This window comes from Myiozetetes cayanensis, unplaced genomic scaffold (genome assembly GCF_022539395.1).
Source record: "Myiozetetes cayanensis isolate MyiCay16 unplaced genomic scaffold, myiCay2020 scf19, whole genome shotgun sequence".
Taxonomy (NCBI): Eukaryota; Metazoa; Chordata; class Aves; order Passeriformes; family Tyrannidae; genus Myiozetetes; species Myiozetetes cayanensis.
The window spans coordinates 1172842-1197150 of NW_026087400.1; the positions used below are offsets into that span (position 1 = coordinate 1172842).

A 24309-nucleotide genomic window follows, 5' to 3' on the forward strand; every position below is an offset into this window, starting at 1 on the left:
TTTCCACACAGGCACCAGGGGCTGCTTGCACAGAGCTTCTGCAAGTGATGGAACAGGAGCAAAATAGCAAGCATCCTCATCAGCAGGCCTTGGGTTAAGTTAAATATCCCTTGAGAGAGCTGGTTACCCACATTTCTGTGCTGACTCCACACCAGTGGACCAAAGCCATGATGATTTATCTCTCCATAGACACAGATGCTGATGTAGACACAAGTGATACAGACCCAAGACTAGATCTGTTGGACAATCCTGTTGCTAGTTATGGTTTACATGTTCTGCCTTGCTCCATCTTGCCCAACCAGACCTGGACATGCTGTTGATCAGGGTCTAGAGGTTACCACCATAAAAAGTTTATCCCACCACCTTTTCTTGGCCACCTTGTCACAGGGGCTGACTGCACCTTCCCTTCTCGCTGCTTGCCTGCTCCATTCTCTGGCTTCATCTAGAAGAATATCAGTGCTAAAGGAAAAACCTTTTTATTATTATTAATTTAAAGCCAGCAGTTTGTTTCTCTGGCTCAAAGATGTAATTCCCCAGCAGTGCAAGCCCCCCTTAGCATGGAGGAGTGCTCACATAAGGTCTAATCACTGATCTAATTAAACTGATTTGCTACTGTGTTAAATCAGTGCAGCTATATTGAGCAGATCAGGCCTAAGTTTCTATTGCACCTCACCATAAAAAAATGGTAATAAAAAGCACCTTCAAGACATCAGTGCTAAGAATTCGAACAGAAAGTTACATTTATTATTTTAAATTCCATCTCATTAATTCTGGGATGGGGAGTTTTGAAGGGGGATATGAAATCCTTGGCATTGACAATATTCATCTCACATTTTATGCAGACCTCTATAGGACATGCAAATATTTATTAATGTTCCAGAAGGGTTTAGGGAGTTTCAAATTCTGAAGCCCATTGAAGATGACAACTCTCTTTTAAAAGTACATAAAGAAAAGGCAAGCCAAAAAGAACCTCATTATTTTAAAAATCAGTTTCATGAAAACTTTTATTCATTATTTGAGATTGATTATTGTTTCCCTATGAAGTGTCTTTCATTACTTCCTCCCTGGCAAAATTACTTTAAAGTAGTTATTTCCACTTGAGGTTTTGGTGGATTTCCTGATCAAGGGTTCACGCTCTGGCTTTTGTAGCTCTGTTACAATACCAACATTACAAGTTATTTTAGGGAAGATTTATGTTCCAGCAGAAACCACGATAAATAAATTTAAAACCAGTGATATGGACATTTTTACGCAGAGCTATCCAATGCACAAATTTGATCACTGGACTTTCAGAGCCAGCAGCCTTAGCCTGACAGCAAGCCAGCACGAGGCTTAGACACAAGCACCCCCCCAAAACCTCTCCAGCCCGGGGGGATGTGCCTGAGGTGACGCTGCATCCCACTGTGACATCATTTGAGGTGCGAGTGCTGGCTCGTGGGTTCGCTCTGTGGGTGACCCATGGCAGTCCTGCCCCGAATGAACAGCCCCGAAATGCTCTGCACCCGCCTCTGCCAGTGGTCCTGGTATTAAGCCAAGGGTTTGCACCCAGGCTGCACTCAGGCATGGTCTGATGGACTGGCAGGGGGTGTCACAGCCTAACCCACCTCCAGGGAGAGGAGAAGACCCTGCCTTAACTACTTCTGCTCAGTAAGGGCATTAATCACGCTGATGAGCTTAGATCTGAAAATACCACCTGTCCTTTGAATCGCTCTCACCTGATCAGCAGGGACCCCCCAGCTGCATTTCACACCCCATGGCCTGTGCTGGAGGGAGGAGCCTCCTTTGCCAGGTGATGTGTTGAAGCACAGAGACCTGAAGAACAGGATAACCTCTAGCAGACCCTTCTCAGTGTCTGGGGTTTGCAGCTCCAAAAGTAGGGTGGGTCTCTATCTCAACTTTACCAAGTATCAACTTGCAAAAGACCATCTATTTTATTTTCTTCTTGTGCTGAGAGGGGACCAGGTCTACCAGAGCCTGGGAAGAGCCACAGAAGAGGCTGCATCTGCCTGGCAGGAATCCTTGGAGTCCCTGCTGGGAGCTGAGGCACCCGGTAAGAGCTGCCAGTGCCAGTATGGCTGTCCAAGGACTGTGCTGAAAGGGGTGCAGGATGGGATCCCCCAGACAGGCTGTTCCCCAAGCAGGGTGCAGCACTGTTGTGGCCATCCCTGCTGGCCCATCCACCGCTGTGGTGTGGAGGCAGCAGTTCCACGAGCACCAAGGACAGGCTGTGCCAGGGCAGGGGCTGAGCAGCCCTCCAAGCCCTGCGAGCACAGGGCTTTCCTTCCCAATGGGAAGCGCCCTCCCAACTGCATGGGGCCACCAAAGCTAATAAAGCCATTAATGGGGACACGTGTCACCTCCTGACTGAGGAGCAATTCACAGCTCCCTCAGGCTCTGCAGTCAGTGCACCCTCCTTTGGCCTGACTGCCCCCAGCCCGCCAGGCAAGCCAGCCAAAGGGCAGTTCCCCACGGGCTGGGGGCTCATCTCCACTGAGTTTTCCAGGCTGGGCTGAGCTTAGGCTGCCTGAAAGCCCTCGGGCTGCAGTGGGTTCTGGCAGGGGGTGGGAGCTGATGGCAGACTGGCACGTGGGAAGGGAGCCGTGCCAGGAGTCTGCGCTGGATTTTCAGCGCTTGCCGCTGACTTGAGCAGAGTTTTTACAGGCTCAGTTTCTGAGGTGCTCTTGGGTTCAGCAGGGACAGTGTCTGGGATCCGTCTGGCCTGGCGTTTGGAGTGACGAGTATCAGAGCTCCCATGGATTTTGGATGGGTTTGGGCTCCTCAGATCTCCTGGAGTTGGGCCCAGCATTCTTCCTGTGGCGCAACTCCAGAAATGGAAACACTCCAAGTGAGTAGTTTCTTTCCCAAAATGGGGATTCTTCTCTCCTTTTGATGGAAAACACTGGAGACAGGGGAAATATTGTTTCATTGCACTGTGAAGGAGAGCCATTTATTAACTGTGGGTACTAAATTTAACTCGGGGTATTTTTTTAATAGCAGTTCTGATGTAAAGAGAAATGTTTGTACCCTTTCCTTGCAATGTCAGGAATCTGCTTCACAGAATTATGTCACTTTGTGAGAAAGAGCAACTGAAATCAACTACAGGAGGGAAAAAAAAAAGAGAAACCAGATAGGCTAAATTCATGAGAAATTCATAGCAGGGGCACAGATGATATGAAATGGCTCCTTATCTCAGCTGCATTTGCAACACGTGAATGCTCAGCAAGAGCCATCCTGATGCCTCCTACGCCTGCCACGTTATGCAGGGGTGGCTTTTCCCACGTGCTCTGGGGCTCCCGAGGTGCCCACGCTCTGCTGGGAGCCTGGGATGGGGTAACTCCAAACACAGGGCTGGCTGCTCTGCACGGGACAATTGGGAGGCCAGGCTGGAGCAAGGAGCTGTTTGTGATTGCTCCCTGCTTTGCCAAGCAGGACAGTCTCTTTTAAATGCTGGGAGCAGGGAGGCAGTGTGGAACAGTGGGCTATGTATCCCTGGCTGTGCTCAGCGTGGTGCAGGGGCCGTGGAGCAGCCACAGACATCGCGGCAGACGCAGATGGGCTCGTGTATGTTGGGTGGCTCCACGAGAAAATGCAGTTCTGTGCTCTTTAGATCTTGATCCAAATGTTCTTTCCATTCTACCAACCTCACTACCACCCAAGGCTCCCTTAACCATGGCAAATGAGGACATAATAAAGTCCAAGTGATATCCGCTATTGTTTTCTAACTAATAATTTCCCAGGACTTCTGCAAGCTTCTCCCATCCCAGGTGAAACTCGGTAATTAAGACTGGGTACCTAAGCTCCCACTTACAAGGGTATCTGCTGGTTCTGCTTAATGTGCTCCCCTGTCCTACATATAAAGCTGTGAATAATTGCTGCCGTTTATTAAAGTGGAAAATAAAGAGCTTTCAAAGCACTGAGATCATTTAGTTTCAATACATCCGGCAGTAGGAATAGGTATGAGTGTTCTGAGCAGGTCGTGCTAATGAAAAATGAGTGGGGAGTCGTGTATCTGACTGTTCCTATTTTGTACCAGTGTCACTTTGTTACGGAGGCAGCAGGTTTACAGGATTACACCAGCTGGGAATCCTGCACATCAGGCGGGTCTCTGGCTGTGGAAAGAAATGTGGACTAGTGATGTAAGTATCCAAACCATAGCTCTTACAAATGAGCTGAGACTCAAAAATCATGACAGGCTTTTAGAAATTAGATTTTTGGGTTTAAGTCTGGTTTGTAGCTGGTCCTCTGGTACCTCTTCACAAGCAGAATGCCCCTGTTTTATATTCAGATGGGGGGGTTATTGGTTTGAGGGTTTTTTTCTCCTAAAACATAAGTACTAGAAACTGGCTGCTGCCTCTGACAAAAGTAAATTCTTATAAAATGCTATAAAGGAAAACAAAACAAGTGAACTTGAATCTGTGGGACTGCTAATAAAATTTAATGAGTTTGCAATGTTGTGTTCTTCCTCCTGCACTCTGAAAGAGGGTCGAAGGCCTGAACTTTTGACACAGTAATCAAAAATATCAAGATGCCTGTGTATTTAATTACCAAACCTGTTTCACTTTCAAACTTGAAATGCATCATATAATAAAGTTAAATATAGAAGAGAATTAACTGGAGGAACATGCAGATGTAGATGGCTTTGCCTGAGGCTAAAAGCAAGGCAGTGGCTTGGGAAGAGAGCTGGGGGGGATTGGGGTTTGGGTGTAGAGGTTTCCTACCTTGTGCTGGTCCATGCACAGGAGGGGGAGCTCAGGCTGCAGCCAGGTGTGTAGGATCCCACCCTGCCACAGCATCCCCCCTCCCTCCCAACACAGGCACCCTGAGCACAGCGTGCAGCCCCAATTGCACCAGATAAATCAAATCTCACAATTCACAGGATCGAGAACTGGAGGGGTTTCTCCTGGTTTTATATCCCGGACGATTTATGATTTAATTTAAACACGTAGTTTCCAGCCGTTTCTTTGTGCAAGCAATCACCTAGGCTACATTAACCCGCCGGTGATGGACTGCAGTCCTGGGGAGCCCCAGAGAGAGCCCTCGGCACTCTGGGGTGTGAATTCCCTCATTTATCTTGCTGGGGTGTGCAGGGCCTTGCCAGGGCGGCAGGTCCAAGCACATTAACCTCTTCACTGCCAGCCTGTGCTGCGGACAGGGCTGCTTGGAATCACAGAGTGTCCTGAGTCTGGAAGGGACCCACGAGGATCATCGAGTCCAGCTCCTCAGTCCTCCTCCTCCTGGACAACCCCAGGGTCCCCCCACGTGCCTCAGAGCGTTGTCCAAACGCTTCTGGAACTCTGTCAGGCTTGGTGCTGTGACCCCTTCCCTGGGTGGTACTGGACCTTCCCCTCCCTTTGGCAGAGCGTCCCGTGTCCCAGGGGATGCCAGCGTGGGAGGGTGGTGGTGCAGGTTCTAGGTTTGGAGATCAGAAGGTCTTTCATCACACAGCTCATTGCAACAGATGGGGCCAGGCAGGTGTTACAGTTTAATGTGCTCTTGAACAAGCTGTGTGTTTCCCTGCCCCTTTGCTCCCAGCAGCAGAGCAGAGGCTCCCTGCAGGCCCCAGGATAACCCTACAGGAGACTGGAGACCACAGGGATCACACAGAACCGTGGGTTTGGGAGGGCCCTCTGGAGATCATCCAGTCCAGCCCCCTGCTGAGGCAGGTTCACCTGCAGCAGCCTGTACAGGTTTGTGTCCAGGTGGGTTTTGAGTTTCTCCAGGGGCTCCGTGTAGCAGATGGGAACGGATTGCTGGGAGACAGCTCGCCCTGAGCTCGGCTGCCTCAGCTGGACCTTTCCCTCCTGGTGTCAGTGGTGTGTGACAGCAGTGGCACAAGGTTTTCCTTGTCCCTGATGGAGCTGGCACTGCTGCCACAGCAGTGGTCGTTGTCAGCCCCGAGACACCAAAGCAGGCTCCCTGTCCCTGCAGAGCTGTCCCAGCCGGCTGTCAGCAGGCTCCTGCACCGCTCAGAGCTCTCCTGGGCCAGTCCTGGGGGCTCTGTTTTGCCACCAGACGCGTTTGCAGACGCCTGTGAGGATGGCAGGGGCTGGCAGGGGCTGCCCTCCCTTCCCCTGGCAGGGCTGGCTGCAGCTGCAGCGTGGTGGGGGGTCGTGTCAGGTCCCTTCCTTGTGGCACAGTCACCTGAGCAGGGCTTCCTGGGGACACAGAGATGGGAGGCTTAAAGTGACAATGCTGTTTCAAATAAAGAGCTTACAGGAATTTCTAATGCTGGAGGCTGGAGGTGCCAGACCACTTCCAGGCTGTCCCACTACAGGCACAGCCTCTGCATCCCCGGATGGCAGAAAGGAGGGGCTCAGACCCAGAGCAAAGCCCCCTTTCATCTCATTCTTGTGAGCCAGGGGCACACACCTCTTGCCAGTGTCTGAAACAGCCTTTCCATTATGTTTATATTTAAAAATCTAACAGTGACTAAAGCAGTTTGCATAATAAACAGCTCTAGAGCCAGAAATATTTGCCTGCTCTTGGTAAAAAAAGGAAGTCCTCAGATCCTCTTCTGAAGACTGTAAGAAAGTGACAGAGTTTTCCCTTTGCAGGATATAAATATGCAGTGCAAATAGGTGGCTGCTGTCGCTGCTTACATTTTGATGTCTCTCTTCAGATAGCCTGGCAGCGCCAGGTTATTTTAGTGTCAAATCAAAGCTCTGGTTGTGTAAAGGAGCTGAGGAAAGGTACAGTCTGTGTTGCAGCAGAGGATGGAAGCTCCAAGAAGACTGGAGGCAGTCCTGTGAGACATGTACCAGCCATGCATACTAAACCTGCCATTTAGCACAACGTGAAGCAAACCCGTTTATAAGAGCTGCTGCAGAACAGAAATAAATGTGTCCACATTTCAGCTGGGGCAGGGGTGTGTTTTTCTACCGGGCTATGTGATTCGTTATCACATTTGCTAAAAGAAAATAAACCTTTCGTTCCTTTTAACCCTCCATTTCCTTGCAAGAGAAAGAAAATTAAAGGCCCTGTTTACGCCAGGAGAAAAACCTTGCCGGCTGATCCCCTTTTTGAAGCTCTTTTATGCAATGCACCACTGCTGTCCTTGACTTGAGGAAGCCGAGCGAGCCCGAAGCTGCCAGCTCTGCATCCCCCCGAGCATCACCCTGAGCTGGGTGCAGGGCAGGCTCATCTCCGCGCTCCCGCCTGGTGCAGGGGCTGTAACCAGGGCTCAGCCACGCACGGAACGGACTGATTGGAAGGGTCTGTGGCACAGGTCCCACACCTCGCCCGCTCCTCTCCTGCCCCCGGAGCATCCTGCATCCCTCGGGACTGCCCATCCGCTGGTGCCCAGGGGGCCTGGAGGAGCGGCCTGAGGGGGAAGCCTGGGGGGTCCTGCCCAGGGGGCCCCGCGGGGTGCGGGCTGTCCCGGGCATGGATCGGGATCGCATCCCGCACACGGATCGGGATCGCATCCCGCACACGGATCGGGATCGCATCCCGCACACGGATCGGGATCGCATCCCGCACATGGATCGGGATCGCATCCCGCACACGGATCGGGATCGCATCCCGCACAGCCACCCCTCCCCCCGCCATGCGGCCCGGGGGCGGGGCCTGCGGGGGCGGGGCCTGCATGCAAATGCTGGGTGACGCATGCGCGCTGCGCGCCCAGCGGGACACGGGTCTTACACAATGCACCGGGCCCGGCGGCGCGCGGGGGGGCGGGGCCCCGCATGTAAATATGGGCCGGGTTCTGCCGCGCCATTGGAGGGCCGGGAGGAAGGGGCGTGGCCGGATATGCAAAGCAGCGCGCCGGGGGTGCCGGTGGGAGCGAGCACGCGGGAGGGGCGTGGCCCGTATGCAAATTTCGCCGGCTCCGCGGGGGGCGTGGCTCGCATGCAAATCCGCGCGCGGCCGTTTCCCGCCCTCCCGCCGGCCGGCCCCGCCCCGCCGGTATAAAAGGCGGCGCGCCTGCGCAGAGCGGCGAAAGCGGGACTTAGTCTGTTACACAAGCGCGCCGCGCTCCCGGCCCCGCTGCCCCTCTGCCCCCGCCGCTCCGCCCGCTCCCGCCGCCCCCGGCTCCCGCGCCTCCGGCATGAGCGGCGACCAGCTGCACAACGACTCCCAGGTGAGCGCCGCCAGCCCGCCCGCGGGGCGCGCTCCCGCGGGACCCCCACGCCGTGCTCGCGTCCCCCCGCGCCGGCCCCGGCCCGGCCCGGCCCCGGCCCGGCCCGGCCCCGGCCCCGGCCGGACACCCCCGTAAGCCCGGCGAGGGCGCCGTGCCCTGCCCGGCGTGTCCCTGCGGGCAGCGCTGCCGGCGCGGTGTGCCCGCCGCGGTGGGGGCGGTGGGAGCGCCGTGCCCCCTGCCCGGGCGGACACGGGGAGGGGGCGGCTGCTTCGCTGCCCGGGCTCGCTCGCTGCCCTTCGGGGGTCCCCCCGCGGGCTGTGCGGGCGCCGGGGGAGCGATTCCCCCACCCCCCATCACCTTCCGCATCGCGCCGGGCCGTTCCCGTTTGGCGGTGAATTGCCGTGAAAGCGGGGCTGGGTGGGCGGGGCGGCGGGCCCCGGTGCCCGCGGGCCGGCCGTGCTGACCGTGTGTCCCTGTGTTGCTCTCCCCGCAGATCGAGGCGGATTTCCGAGCGAACGGTGAGTGCGGCCCCGGCGCGCCCCTCGCAGCAGACATGGCGTCCCAGAGACTAAGTCCCGGCTCCGCGCTCACCGGCCCCATTGTTCCCATCGAGCCGCCCCCCGCGCCCCTTTCCCGCCGGGATCGGGCCCCCCCGGGCCCCGCCGCCCCGAGTGGGGGCACCGCAGGCCCCCGATCCGGGGGCAGCGGCCCTGCCCGGGCCGCCTTTGGGCCCCGATTCCTCCCTGGAAAGTCGCCTTGTCGACGGTCGGGACTTAGTCTCTGCGCCATTTTCTTTTTCTCTCCTCTCTCTGTGGCTTTTCTCTCCTTCTCCTCCTCCCCGAGCCGCCTCTGCAGAGGCGCCGGGGCCGCCATCCCCGCCACCAGCCCCTTCCAGCCGAGGGGAAAGCAAAGTTTTTAGCTTAAAAAAAAAAAAAATTAAAAACTCCTCGTCTTTTTTTTTTTTTTTTTTTTTTTCTAATCGCAGCCTCCCTCCCCCCCCCCACTGCTCCCCGTCTCTGTTCCTTCCTTCCAGGGAATCCCTCCCTTCCCCTAAAATGAAGGGTGATTGCAACATGTTGCTCTTTAAAGGAATCTGTTGTATCCATTTTCACATCAGCCTTATTCCTTGCCTTGCTGTTTAATTGATGTGACTTCACCTTGTTGGGTGGGGGGGTTTTTTAATGATAATGAAAATCCACTTTAAAAATAAACAAGACACCACAGTGTAGACAATTCCAGAAAAGTAGACAGCATCACTTCAGGGAGTTTAAAAGCTAATTTCATTTTATTCAGAAATATTTATAGCAGTCCTGTCATTTTATATATGAATTTTATGTGTATATATTTATATATGAATATGTACTCTTGTACGTCTATTTATATTTGTATATATACATACGAGATTATCTTTTCTAGTCAGCCTGATGGCTGCTAACTTTTTCTGATTGTTTATTCATTTTTCTAGGTAGCAAGCTAATTGCAAGCCCCCCTCATCTGATAGGTGTCAAATTGAAGGGCTTAAGCAGGGCGAAGGGGAGTTGAGGACATACAACCAACCTTTGTGTGTGTGTGTTACTGTCACTCTTTGGGATGTGTAAGGAGCTCTGAGCTGTCCTCTGACTGCTGAGGTGGTAGAGGACAAAAGTGATTGCAAATATCTGCTGGGCTTAGTTACACTGATTTTTAGAATGCTTTTCTGTGTGATGTCCACGTGCCCGGGTGCTGTGTAGGCTCCTGCATGTAAATATTTACAGATCTACGTTTGTGAGCACCTTTCTTTCTGTCAGTTCATTGGAATGCCCCTCTGTGTGTACAGTAGGAGCAGGCAGTAGCAAATAAGCAGTTTTTGAACTTTTATTTCCATTCTGAATCTATAGCAGGGCTCTATGAATAATTCTTAACAGAAAAAAAGGATGCAGTAAGATTTCCCAAGAAGTGCAGGAGTCACTCTCAAAGCAACATAAATATAAGCATATAATTGAATACTTGTAGCCTTCTTATGCTGGGAGATACTTTTTTTCTTATGCTGGGATCATCTTTTTTTTAGGAAAAAGCCCTCCCTGGTCAGCTTTAGTTATACAGTGATTTACTTCAGGGAAGTGATGTATATTTGACCTTTCCACTCCAGCTCCCAATGAAGCCTTTAGAGGGATTTTTCTCCTCTATTGTGACCATGTGCTGTTTTATTCTTTTAAGAGTTTTAGACATACAGCACTTTAAACTCCTGCGGTTTTTATTTCTACCATGTGTTGGAGGAATTCAGTACAGAAATTCAAAGGCACCTTGATGGAAAAACTGAATTCCTGGTAAATCAAGCACACCCAACAACTCCATACCAGTGTAGGTATCAGCACCCTTTCCCTCCTGTTGTAATTATTTATGGCAGTCACGTAACATCATTGTGACTGATCAGAGGCCCCTACAACTCGAAATCCTTCTTGGCGCTGAAAGGTGCGAGTAACCCTGTTGGTCTTGTTAAAGGAATAATGCTGGTTAGACAGTGTCCACTCTGACCTTGTGACCACCCCTGATCTCCCTGAAAACCTGTCACCTCTGCTCCCTCCCAGTCTTGCTTCCTCGCAGGAGTTCTGTGCGCTTGTGTGTCGGGAATTGTCACGGATCCGGGATCAGCGGTTCTCCTTTAGCAGAGCAGGGAGGCTCGAGCTCGTATTTTCTTGGTTTGATCCTGTTTGGTGACAAAGGTTAGGAGTGGGTGGTAGGAATCTCAAGTACTTTTTGTGTCCCCCCCCTCGATGTTTAGAATTGTTTTATACTTTGATTATTGTCAGGCAGCACTCAACAGTAGAGCCAAGGTGGTCTTTTGGGCCTCCTGTACTTTACATTTGGGGAAGGGAAGTTTTTCTGGGGGCTGGTACTGACTCATTCTAAATATTGAGTGTACCAAGAGTAAACATTTTTGTTAATAAGGAATGTTTTATGTGACTCCTGGATAGTGTATCAGTATTAGAGCAGCTTAAGCACTTTGAAGCTTCCTGTTGTTATTAATGTTCCTATCTGGGTCAGTGGACACACCACCTCAGGTTGTGGTCACACAGGTTGTTGCAGCTGCAATGAGGTGGGTGGATCTGCCCGTGGCAGGTCACCACGGAGCACCCTGGTTGTAAGTGGGAGCTTGGATCTGGTTACACGCCCGTTTCATTGATAGCAGGGTAGTGTTAGGTATGAGAGAGGGTGCCAGCAGTAAATATGTGTTCCTGGCTTTTTCTTGTCATTAAATAGCCAGATCACTCTAAGCGAGAGTGTCCTGGGCAAATTCCAACTTGGGTAATTGCATTCTGTGTCAATATCCAGGTTCTCCCTCCCGTTTGGCCGTAGTGGGTATTTTTTTCACCTTGGCTGTATTTTTAGTATCCGTACGCATTGCAAAGAATCTTCCATGTTCAGTCCTAGCAGTGCCTGTTCTCAAACCATCCTGAGAACAATACTGGGCTGAAACAGCGAGCCTTTTCTGCAGGTGACATCCTCACAGTCTTCAGCGTTGTAGAGGGGCAGTGCAGTCCAAAGCTGTCGATTCCAAGTGTGGCTTGGACATCGAAAATGACCCTTTCCCCACAGGTTTGGATTCTGTTGAGTTTTGCCTTTAAGAGCTTTGTTGTTAAGGTTGGATGTAACAACCTCTTACTACTGAGGACAATGTTGAGACTAAAAGCAATTTATCTTGACTTTCAGCTCTCCCATTGTGTTTGCAGAGCTCAGTAGATAAAAATGACTTTTGTTTGCAAAATAATCAAATTGCATTCCAAAGCTACTAAATTCCACTAACAGCTATTAGTGTCTTGGCTGTTCAGCAGCCTGTGTTCAGAACTTGTGTAGAATCCAGAATTGCTCTGGGTGGAAGCTGAGGACATCACCCCAAGCAGCGCTTTTTGCCTCTGTTTGATTTGACCAATAATGTTAAGATGCAATTTGAGGTCAGTGTCACTGCAGGAACCATTACAGTGTATTAACAGGAGTCAAGTGTGAATTTGTCCAGCGTCACAGAGGTGGCTTCTGGGGTTCAGACGTGCTTGAAGGAGGCCTTCTTTAACAGTGACTATTTTTTGGGGGAGGAAAAAGAAGCCCTTGCAGCTGCAGCATCTTATCAGGAACTGGCAGGTGTTTTATGTTGGCCTGAGCACTCATGTGGCACCTCTGTATTTATCAGGGTGACAACATGAAGGGGAACGAACAAGAGGGAAATTAAAATTAAACAACAAGAGTGCTGAACCAAATGCCTTACAAGTTAAGGAATTTCAGCACGTTTTGTGGTTTGCATTAAATTCGTGTTTCACGTGTGCCAGAGCCGTGCAGTGAGAGGTGTGGGTGATTTAAATGCTAACAAACTGAAAAGCAGCATAACGGCGAGCCTCAGGGTTTCTCAGTGGTTGTGAAACAGTCTGCTGGGGACCAGATTTTTGCTTCCTTGCTGCTGCTTTGCTGGTGCCTCCTGGGTGGGTGAGAGAGTTTTTTGAAGGGGAGCAGGGCCACTTCTGGCACAGGGCTGTGTGTGCCTTAGCGCTGCTGTTGGAGCCCCTGCACTAAGCAAACTGCAGGCTGGAGGAAGCTCGCAGGCACTGCCTGTGCTCGCTGCGTGTCACACGGCAGGGAGAGCTGTCTGAAGTTCCTTGGGAGCACGTCTCACCACTGCTTTAAATGTCAAGTGCTTGGCAAGAGATCCAAAATACAAAAGGTAGTTGATGGTGTTTAGGTGCAGATTGATATCTGTGCTGAAAATGTCCTTTGCCTTTTCTGCGGTACAGGGAGATGTGAATCCTGAAGAATGGAGCTTGTTCCTTCCTTGCTTTGCTCCAGACTGCAGCTCTGGTGATGAGCCTGCACTGTGGGAAGTGCTGCCCACAGCCCCAGAACAATGCTTGGGTAGTTTGAAGTCTGCAACCACTTAGCTTTTTTTTTATTTTAGGAGTGTTTCACGTCAGACGCCAATCTCTGCAAAATTTCTTAGTTTTGTTTTTTTTTTGCGTTGATTTTCAATATGTTCACAGCAATCTCTCGCGGGGCTTGTAGGACACAACAGATAATCTTCAGATTGTTACAGGTGAGAGTACTCAGAAGTAAATTGATCATTCCTGACGTTTCTCGGAAATGTGAATAAACTTATTGTTGGTAAACTTCTCCAAACTGTCATGTGCTACATGAGTTGGTTGCCTCTGTTTTCCCAGCAGAAGCCTCAGAAGGGCTATGCTAGAGACCTTGAGGTCCGTTGTGTTAATTGTTCTGACACATTCAGCATTCGTGTTAAAACTTAATGGGTGTCCTGTGGGAGTGGGGAGTTGAGTGAGCTTCTGTGAGCTGCGGCCAACTTGTGTTCTTGTTAAAACTCAGCAGAATTACTTAAATGTGCTGGAAGATGTGTTTTGGGGGTTAATGGCCCGTGTGCTTCCTTCTTCTAGCAGGTTTTCTTAAGATGATTTTCCTTTTGTTACAGTGTTAATCACTCTGTTGTTATTAGAGTGTTATCAGGACTATTTTGTTTACTTTGTAAAACATGACATTTTTTAACCGGGGGACCGATATAAAAGTGTGCTTTTTTTGCATGGCTTCACATAAATTAGACACACAGCTCATAAACGTGATTGAGCACAATTCAGATTTAATTTCATTTACAAGTGTGACTTCAGATATTCGTTAGATAGTTCATTGAATTCCAACCTCCTGAAGGTTTCTGCAACTGTCAGCAGAAACTGCAATAATATGTAATTATAGCAAGTACTTAACATCTCATTGACTCAAATTCCTCTGTTAATGATTTCACTGGATTCCTGTTAAAGTAATACCTGCTGAAATAGCACAAGCCACTGCCCTATTAGAGGGAGGCTCCAGGTCAGATTGTTCCTGGTGTTGTAAGTTGCTGTAGTTCTGCTAAAATCAGCGGAGCGCTGACAGTGTATCTTTTTTGTTATGGGACTGCAGGGATGGGCTTTAATGTCACAGTGACTATTTAAGAAAAATACAATTTAACCTAGGAAATCAATGCAGATTTCTCTTTCCTGTGGCCTTTCAAGATTGGACAGTTCTCTTTTGAGTCTGCTTGAGCTGGTTATGCTGATATAATTTCTCAATTCCTTGTAAGACATGCAGTCATTCACAAATATTTATTGGCTTATTAAATTGAATTGGCTTTGCAGCTGCCAGTTTTATAGAAACTGCCCCACATTTTACAGAAATCCTCACACACTGAAACATGGGAGCAAAATCTGTGTAGGGTTATGTATTCTGTCCTGCCTGGGGTCCTGAAGGACTGTGTCTTAGCTTTGCAAATCAGAGATGATATTCGGTGCAGAGATCAGTGTTTATCAGCTTGCTTTCCTGGGCCTGTCCCTTCTGACAGAGCAGATGACAGATCTGCCCTGCTGTACCTGCTCCCTGCAGGACTCTCCGTTCAGAGCCAGCATTTAAATACGGATCATCGAAATATGGATCAGCCTTGGGTTCCAGAATGGTTCCTCCTGTTAAGAGAACAGGAGAAGGCTGTGGCCTTGCTGTTGCTTCAGCAGTGAGTGTGCTGCTGTCCTGGTCTTCTGAAAAAAAAAAGCGGTAGAAAACCAGTTCCAACCGCAGTTTGTGGCCGCAGTGGGATTATTCCGTTTAAACCGTATTCCCAGTTACTGCTGTCCTTACTCTGCCGTTAACTATCTGCTCCAGGGAGCTCCCACCACGTGTGCTCTGGCTTCCACTGTCTGTCACTGGCTGCACACTGGAATTACTACAGTGTGGAAGTGCTGTTTGTTCTGGGCAGAGCAGAGAGAGCCTTTTCTGCTGCAGGCTCCTGCTATTTCCTAGCTCAGCTGAACACACTGTAGTAGTGGTTTCCCGGTGTGTATGAGACTACAGTATTTTTAGCACAGCATTTGTTCAAAATGTCCTGGCTGACATAAATACTAAATAGTTCCAGTGGATTTAATGAGGTTTATAGTTAGAAATATTTTTGTCTTGAATGTTTGCTTTTTAAACTAATGCTCTTAGTCAGCTGCAGTGATACCTGCTGGTGTCACAGCGAGAGTTAGGACATTTGGAAGGTGACATGAAAAGAAAGGGTGAAGTTAATTTTGGATTCTTGTGACCGGCAAGGTATAAAGAGTGGTAGAAAATTGCTGCTGGCTTTAGAAATGCGAGCATACGTGCGTATTTTCAAGTTGAAATTTGGTTTCTAATTTTGACTTCTGTAGTCGCTCAGCTGATGAACGAGCAAGCGCTCCAGACGTGGGAATGACAGAGGAGAATATGGAGCTGCAGGCAGTCCTCCTGGATCCTGTTCTTTGTAACATGTACTTGTCTCAAAGAAGTCTGAGAATTGTTGATATTAAAAGTAGGATTTTGTTAAACCTCAGTCTGTGTCAGCAGGAGCAGTGATAGGAAACACAGTTTTGTGGCAGTCCTTGCAACAAACAGTATTCTGGGAGATCCTCCAACACAACCGGTGGAGATCAGACTTGATGCCTGTGGGGAAGTGAGAGACCTTGGCAATTAGTTCCCTCTTAATAGAGATGGAGTCCTGTAATGAGGAAGGATGAGTAGAAGAAGGACAGGGTTTCAAGCAAGAATTGCCTCACAAATTTGCTGGTGTTATCACAGAGCTCTGGTGATGTTTTCCATCATCTCTGGGGCTGTCTCTCCTAAAGAATAAAATACTCTACACAAAAAGCTCCTCTTCAAGAGTGGTCACAGTAGTAGTTCAGTCTGGACGGTTGAATTGCAGTGGCAGCTGCTCTGTTTTGAATGTGAAAGTTTCCAAAGTGAAGGAGTCCCAAGGATGGGCAGCATGGATCATTCCTTACTCCTGTCTTGGGAAGCTTTGGAGGCGGGGGCTGGCAAGAGTCTGAAGTGCTTATCTCGATGGGATGGGGGCAGTGCAGGCTCAGGGGAGGCACAGCAGGGAAGTTAGTGTAGGTGCTTGTCATTCAGCCCCGGCAGACAGTGCCTGCCCGAGAACAATAACCTGTGTCTCCCCCGGGAGGACTGAAACCCCCGAAACTCCTTTTTAGGTTTGAAAGCAGTAACTTCTGAAATTGGGATGAGAGCAGGGTAAAGAGGGACAGCATCAGGCTGCCGGGAAATGGTTTTATTAAGAAGCTTCTGTCAGTCTTAGAGAGACAAAAGTTGCTTCCCACAAAGCTTCCGATCAGTAGATCTTTTTGGATCCCTTATCGATATCTTTGACGTGAGCTATTTGTTCACGTTCACCATCTTGCCATATGCTTTGTGCAGTTGTGAGCTGTGTGGGTGTCCCTGTATGTATTTTTATCTCATACCTTCGTCAGCGAAGGAGCTTTTTAGGGAGTGTTATCAAGACAATGGCTCCCTTCTCTCTCAGTGCTGCAGAGTGCTGAGCTTCATGGTGCCCGCTGAAAGATGAAGGTTTGTCTTTGTGGCTCTGCCCAGCACAGACCCTTCCGTGTGTAGGACAGATGGACGTTCATGGAATTCAGTGCTGCAGCAGCGTAATTCTGCAGCTGGCTGTATCTTTCCATGGCTGGAGAGACACTGATTTCTGCCTCAGGAGAGCTTGGAGTGTACTTGTAGCTTCCCTAAAATATTTTGATCAGTCTGTGTGACCCATGTTGGGCAGTGTCCATTAAACACACGCTCTGTGCTGGTGTCTTGGTTTCGGCTGGGGTGGAGTTAAGTGTCTTTGTAGTAGCTGGTACAGTGCTGTGTTTTGGATTTAGGATGAGAATAATGTTGGTGAGACACTGATGTTTTAGTTGTTTAGACAACTAGCTAAGTGCCTGTTAGGTCTCATCAGCTGCACTGTACAGCTGACAGTCTCTTACACACACGGAGTATTCAGCAGATAGTGCAGCTTTATTTGGGGAAGAAGCACTCCTAGATTCTCAATGAAGGCATAGTTCTGATCCTTCAAAATGTCCATTTTCCTCCTGTAATGCTATTTTTCATTGATTTTCTAAAAATAAGACCCTGGTGACTTTTACTACTTGCTGCTCATTTTGTAATCCCAGGCATTGATTTGCACGGTGCTATTAATTTTTGCAGCAAGCATCTAGGATCTCAGTAATGAGTGTTTTGCTGTGCTTGGGAATAAATGATAAGAACAAATGAAACATGAGGTCTCATGTTGAAATGGATAGGGCTGCATACATTTTGTCCTGTCTGAAACCCACTGCTTGAGCACTGTTTTTATGTGGAATAAGTTTTACCAAGTGCTTTGTGATTTTTGAAGTGTTGTCTTGTCAGCTTGCTGCACCTAGAAGATGCGTGGCAGTATCTAAACAGAATAATCTTTAGAATTTTTAAGAATCATTTTTTTAGGCATTGACCAGAGATGTGGCTTCATGGTTAAAAAGTCAAGAAAATAATTCCTAGGGGTGGAGCAATCCGCAAGTACAGATAGCTTTTTAATTTTTTCCTGGCCTTTGTCACTTGTGCTCTGTTGCCTGACACTGCTGCTGACACACAAGAGCATGAACTTGTGTTCTGCAGGACATTTTTGCTTTAATTTGTCTCTTCCCTTCCCTACATGTTTCCAATGGAATGGTGGCTTTTCCTGGGCATGGAACGTGGAATGGGTGACCTGGGTTTTAGGGCCAGGGCAGTGTACTTCAGTTGAACTCTTTATTGATGGCAGTGGATTACTACTCCAGGCTTATTTCAGTCCTTGAACAGAGGCCAGACTTGTCGATACAGCTGCTCCTCTTCCTCGGAGGCTGCACTTTCTTGTTCTGGAGAGGTGGCCTATAAAGACCTTTTAGGAGAGAAGGCTCTTGACTTTTGTGGGGTTTTCCATTTGAACTACACTAAGTGTCTGTTGTAGATTTTTCAGTAGCTGGAGGTAGAGTTGAGAAACACGTAGTGATCTTCTGACTGAAATGCAGGGATTTCTGCAGTCGGGTAGCACAACTGAAAAGTTGTATTTTTGTGGTCTGTAAGCAGAGTTTTGGGAGCAGGGAAGTACAGCTGGTGGCAGGGACAGACAGCCTGTTACAGAGCTTTTGACGTGAGGTGGTTTGGAGACCTGATAACCAAGTGGGAGGGCTGTCTTCCTTCCTCTGCTCTGCGGTGGAGGCAAGTGGATGTCCTTTGGGAGATTAGAAGCTGGAAAGTTGGCAGTTCCTATTCTGGTTCTGTGCAGAATCATCTGTAGTGCCTGGTGCTGTGGGGCTGAAGGGTTGGATGTGAAGAGAGCCTTTGGAAGCTGAAGGCAGGGAGCATTGGGGACATTCTGTTACTCATGGGTGCTGTGTCCGTGCTTAAGGTCCTTTGTGCTATACATTGTTATCCTGTCCTGAGGCCCGATTGTTTAAATAGGCAACACAGTGGGGGAAGAGGGAGTACTGTGTTCTCCTCTAGCTGGAGAAGCCAGAACGTGGTGGGAATGATTTCTTCCAGCACAGAAATAGATACAAAGCTGTCTGGCTAGGACTGAGATTCAGTTCCATCTTGGACGTTTGTTTCCGATTCGTAATTCCCTCTCCAGCTGAAGACTGAGGTGCTTGGCAAAGGGCAACACAAAAAAACCAGGAGCTTCTGCAGTTTTATCGTATATTGTAATTTTTTCTTATATGCAGATCTCAGGAGCTGAAGTGTTCATTATTTTACAAATACATATGATACAATACAAATTACAAACGTTGCGTGCTGGGTTTTGCAATTAATGGAATCACTGGATTTGCAGTAGGGAGACAGTGGTTTCCTGGTCTGTGTGCAGGGTTCTGGTATCAGGTGCTTCAGCCTCTTGCACCATACCTTGGTATGAGTGTCTCCTAAATGGGCCTGGAGCAATAGGAAGAGCAAATTATGCCTTCTGCCAGTTTGTGAATGCTGGCAAATGTGTGAGTAAGATCAGTTTTTGGAGAGATAAAATAGCTGGGATGGGCAGGAACTGGTTTAAACTTGCCTTAGGAAGGCACCTTACAAGTTAGACGAGCACTCTCCAGTTTGGTGTAGCCGTTTGGGAAACTGGAAGCTGGAGCCCTTTGGAGATCCATGTGAGGGGATGATTCACTGCAACACAAGCAGCGTGTACAAAATGGAGGGATGGAGTAGCACTAGTGACGTACTCTGAGGTTTGTTCTCTAGACTTAATGACCACCAGATGGGGAATAAAAGGCTGCCTGCTTTTCTTTTGAGGACCAGGAATGTCACTGAGGCCGTTAAAATGTGCTGTATCTGTGGCAGTGCTGCTTGTGCACAGCAAAGCCCTTGATATGTGGATCAGAGTTAGGATTCCTCACTGGCATTTCCCCTCTACTCTTAGCTTTTAGCACAGGTTTGAGCTGAGGATGAGATTCCTTCGATGTGGTAACAGTGCACCTCAGGGATAAAGTGCTTTCTGCAGTAGAAAAACTGAGGTGCAAGTTGTGTTCCAGGGTAAGTGGCCAGATCCAGAGGCAGTAGGTTGATGTGAACTCAAATGCAGTGCAAGAGATGAACTCCTAACAACAGTGACCTTGATTAACTTCTGCAGCGTTGCCCAATGCTGTTGTAGGTGTCATTTTCATCCATCTTGTTAGTAAGCAAACACTGGCACAAATCAGAGTCTGAGTGTCAGTGCTGTTAACTCTGATACTTGCAAGTTGTCATCCTGGAGCCGTGTGGGTGTTTGGGTAACTTTGTCTTGCTCCATCAGATCAACATCTCTCCATCTGTCCAGGATACCTTTGGAAGTGAATGTGGAGAACATGTGTTTTTCAAAAGCCTTTTTTTTTTTTACACTTTTGCTTTCTAATGTCCTCCTGTCTCCTTCCTCCTCCAAAATCAAGAAGACTCCCAGAAGAGCCAGCATCTTGTCTGAGTCACGTTGTCATAGCTGTGTATGTCACCTGCACTTCATTAGGGAACACAAGCGAGCTGTCCTTGAAATACCTGTTTTTATGAGTCGATACAGTCTTCTAATTGAAAATACGCTGCTCTCTGGAGTTTGGTAGCTGTCATAAACAGTGTTTTTCTTTTATCATCAAGTAGGCTTATTCAGCATCACCTGTGTCTAAAGGAAGCTGCTTTCTGGGTTTACACTGTTCCTTTTATATAAAAGACTGTACTTCTTATATAAAGTCCAGCTTGGCCCTTGGTGCTCTATGCTTGGCAGCTTTAGTTGTCAGTGTGTCAGTCCTGGGAGAGCCCAGCACGGTGGAGTTTTGTTTGCCCCAGCCTGTAGCTTGTCTTGCAGGGGATGGAGGCAGCAGCTGGCAATAAACTGGCTATCCCAGTAATTTCATTCTGAAATTGCATCAACGGGCAAAAGGCAGAAGCAGTTGAATTTGTGAGTCTGTTGGTTTTTGGTGTCCCAAATGAAGGTGTAAAGCTGTTGTTCTTGATGCACTGCCTTGTGTCTGACATGTTTGCCCCTTCCCTCCTGCCCAGCCCTGTTGTTGAGTCTCCTGTGCCCTGATGCATGATACTCAGTTTATGGTTCTGCTCTGCCTCGCTGTCAAAGCATGAGCTTGTTGTGTACAGGAGAAAGTGATTTTACTGCTGAACCATAGCCTGAGCTAAAATATTCTTTCTCTGTGCCCATGGGCCTCTCTTGCAGCCCTCTATTTGCCTCTTTTGGGAATCTGATAGAATTTTCTTTAAAACTGCCAGTGTTGTCCCTGCTCACCAACTGAATCTGGTTCGGGTACACTGGTGCTGACAGCAGGGACAGGAGTTCAGGAGGGGGATTGGATCTCTTAGGATCTCCTGGGAGCTAATCTGTGCTTGGGCTTTGCCCCCCACTCCTCAGTGCACTTGGTGAGGGTGGGAAGCGATGCTGACACCGTGGCCACGTTTCGGAGGGATCAGGAGGTTTGCTGAGGCTTTGTGTGCTGAACTTAGTGTGTATTTTTAAATGGTTTCCTTTGTGGGGAATGAAGCTGCGGAGCATTGTTTTGTGAAATAAATCCCCTGTAGCTGTATTTCACAATAACATGAAACAGTGTTCAAAACAGATGGGAACCTCATTTATTAATGGCAGAATTAGTTTGGTTTTAATTTAAGTTTTTGTGTTTTTTCTCTGTTTTTGTAAATACCCCATCCATTCACTCAGGCACAGGAGCCTCATGCTCAGACTCTAATCCAGAATGAGAAAACCTGAATCCCAGAGGGAATTTGTTAGTGTGTGATTTTTTTTTTTTTCTAAGATGAGTTTTTATACTGTCTTTTTCTGTATATTAACAGTTTAATCTCATAAGAACTCTGGAATTAGTAATTGACAATTAGCTCTATAGGTGGCCAGAGTCAAACAAGCCCTCTCTTTAGTTGTTTTTCCTCAGTACTTGAAAAAGTACTTTAAAAATATTGTAATATGTGGACTACAAACAAGTATAACGGTAATTTTTATAATAGTATCTTCAGAGGCTGGAAAAGTAAGTTTTCCCCTGGTTTTCAGTTCTGGAAAGATATTATGTTGAAGGGCTTTCTTCTAAGCATCCATGAAGTATTTTAAGGCTTAAAACTTCATGCAGATTTGTGTCATTTCTGAGTTTCTCCTCAGGTTGTTATTTCCATGTTCTGAAGTTGGTGTCATTTGGTCAGGAAATGTCAGTGGCACTTGTTCAGTTCCTCACCCCATAAGCTCTTTCTTAAACCTTCACTGCTCCTGCCCATCACCCCACGTGTCCCCGTCCTACACCTGCACTGCTCCACCTGCACTGCTCCCCGGTGTGCTGAGTGCTCTGCCAACTGCAGGATGTGATTTCCCAAAGCCTGTCATCCCAGTGGGTTTATTTACATACAGATTTAGATTCAGATCAAATTACTGGAGGAGATTGGTACTCCAAAAAGGCCTCAGACTTAATGTTGTCAAGTGTCTTTGTATACCCAGAGTCAGATGATGTTTCCTCCCCTGGGTCATTGCAGTTTTCCCATGTGCTTAATCCAGCCAGAATTACCCTTGTTCATCAGACGTGCACGCAGTTCATAAAGCACCTTCTGATGGAAAAAAAGCTGCACGTGACCTTAACTGCACACTTCTCACTGTAGGGAAGGTAGATTTTTATTTCTTAACATATGATTCTCGGTATTAGCAAATTGTCTCCTTGTTTTACTTGTCTGTGCTTCTGGCTTTCACTGAAAAAGGAAAATGGCAGTTGCTGTATCAGGGTAGCTGTCTCACTGTGAAGGGCTGGCAGACAGGGTTCCAGGACTTGTTTGAGAGACTGTAGTGACAGAAAGGGTCTTGTTTTGTATTTTAATCTCAAGTAACTCATACTCAGTGTCTTGTTGTGAAAACCTATGCTGAACTGTTTCTCTGGTCCTTAGGAAGGAGGCAAACAGGTGTCCTTAGGAAACCAGGTTGAACTTACTCCAGATTTGAAGTATTTAGTGCACCATCATTAGAATAAAAGTATTCCTGTTACAAGCTGTTGCTTAATTTTTCATTTTATTAAACCTCTTTCTCCAGGAGTATCTTGATCTGTCCATGGGGCTGCTTAGTTTTGGGAAGAGCATTTCAAATAAAGTATATAATTTGCTTTTTTTTCAGAGTGGGTTATTCATATTAATTTTTTCTGGTGGTATTAGGGCTACTCCTCATGTAGTTTTCTTGCTTACAGGCTTTGGTTAGTACTACCACAGTCATAAATGAAAGCTTAAGGCTCTGGGGTTTCACTCTTGGTGCCTTTTTGCGTCTGGTAGGATCAAGGAAAAGGTGATCACAGGTCACGGTTGTGACCACAGGAAAAAGAGGGAGTTTTTCCTGGTCCGCTAGAGGCTGGAGTACAGGAAGTAAAGTAATTGCTAGTTCAAAAATAACTTTAAAACTTGCAAAACAATGTCAGTGAGGTGCATGAAACCCAAGTACATTTAAGCTGTTGGGGTTATTGCTGTTTCAGGAACTGCTGGGGCTGCTGAGCACTCCTGGGGACAGCTGAACCTGCTCTGAGGAGAGCGAGCCTTGCTCTGCTGGGTACCTGGATGGTGCTTCCACTCCCAGGAGTGCTTTTGTCAGGCACAGGCTTGAAATACTTGGAAGAGGAGGATAGGAGGGAACTGCACAGCTGCTGCTGCGGGCTCTTTGTGCAGCAGCAAACTGCTAAATCAGCTGGAGTGGCTGCAGCTTTCAGGGTGGTGTTAGTCCTTCATGTAAAATTGGTAATAAATTGTAACAGATGCATTGACTCTAGTAAGAATCATAATAACTTTTAAAATATTTGTCTCAATGTATGTAAAACTGACAACCAAGAAACTTAAAAATATTTCCTAGCCTTATAGCTGAATCATTCAGGAATAAATGATGAGATTGTAAATAGTCTTAGATGTTCATCTTGTTTCCTTTGCCTGTTTCTGCTGTCAAGTAATCAAGTGGATATAATAAATATTTCTTAATTTTTTCATTGGAATACCCCTGAAAACAAGCTTTATAACTTGGTTTTCTTACTTTGGGCTGTGTTAAAGAGGAATAACAGAGTCTTGAATCTCTATGGTTGCTTCTGTAGCTCTCATGGTTTTTTCAGCATGTTTCTAACCCTCTCACCAATCAACCTTTTAAAATTATTTAAATAATATTAGGTTTCATGTTCAGAAACTTGAAAAGTAGAGAATGTGATCGTGTTGCAGTAGCTGTAAAGCAGAACCTCTGATATGATGAGAGTCATTAGTTAAGCACTTGGAGTTTGAAGTGCAGTGATAAATGAACTTTGATGACACTCTGCACTGGCAGCTTATTTCCTTTGGTTCAAACAGCTCTTTAGTGACTGGGGTAGGGAGGACATTTGAAAGCTGAAAAGGGAAAGCTGTTTTCACACATAGTCATTTCTGCATAGGTAAAGAAAGGAGTATTCTTGAAATGGAGGAACGAGGTAACCAGAAGCAGTTGATTCAGTTCAATTTTTAAGGACCATGCTTGATTTCTTTTGATAGACTTTAGATGTGAAATAAAATGTTACAAAACATAAATGTTTTCTCCCCTTCATGTCGCATTCAAGGCAGACTTGATTTCTGTGTGAGGTGGAATCTGGAAATGTTGGCTCTGAGTTCCATCCAAAGATTCCAGCCACTAGCTTAAAAAACAAACAAACAAAACCCAAACCCACACAAAAAACAGAACCCAGCAAAGAGCCTCACCAAACTGGTAATATATTGCATGGAGTTTTTTAATTGAAGAAACTAGGAGGGTATTATGCATAAAAAGGTAACCACAGCCTTTTATCCTCAGTCAATAGGTTACATTTTGTATTCAGGTAGCTATTGGTATGATTTAACAGTTGCCAGCTAGTGAGATTTGGCCTGGATTTAACAAAATAAACAGATTACAGCCGCATGAAGAGATTAAA

The 24309-nt window shown here is 47.6% G+C and overlaps 1 protein-coding gene across 1 annotated transcript in view; it reads left to right on the forward strand.

Moving 5' to 3' along the window:
* Positions 1–7953: 7953 nt before the first annotated feature.
* The window catches only part of TOP1 (DNA topoisomerase I), a 63485-nt gene continuing 47129 nt past the window's right edge, over positions 7954–24309 (forward strand). Inside the window, exons 1-2 of the mRNA XM_050313582.1 lie at positions 7954–8080; positions 8574–8598. Of these exons, the coding sequence (XP_050169539.1) occupies positions 8048–8080; positions 8574–8598 (58 nt within the window). The 5' untranslated portion in view covers positions 7954–8047. The remainder of the gene's footprint in view (positions 8081–8573; positions 8599–24309) is intronic.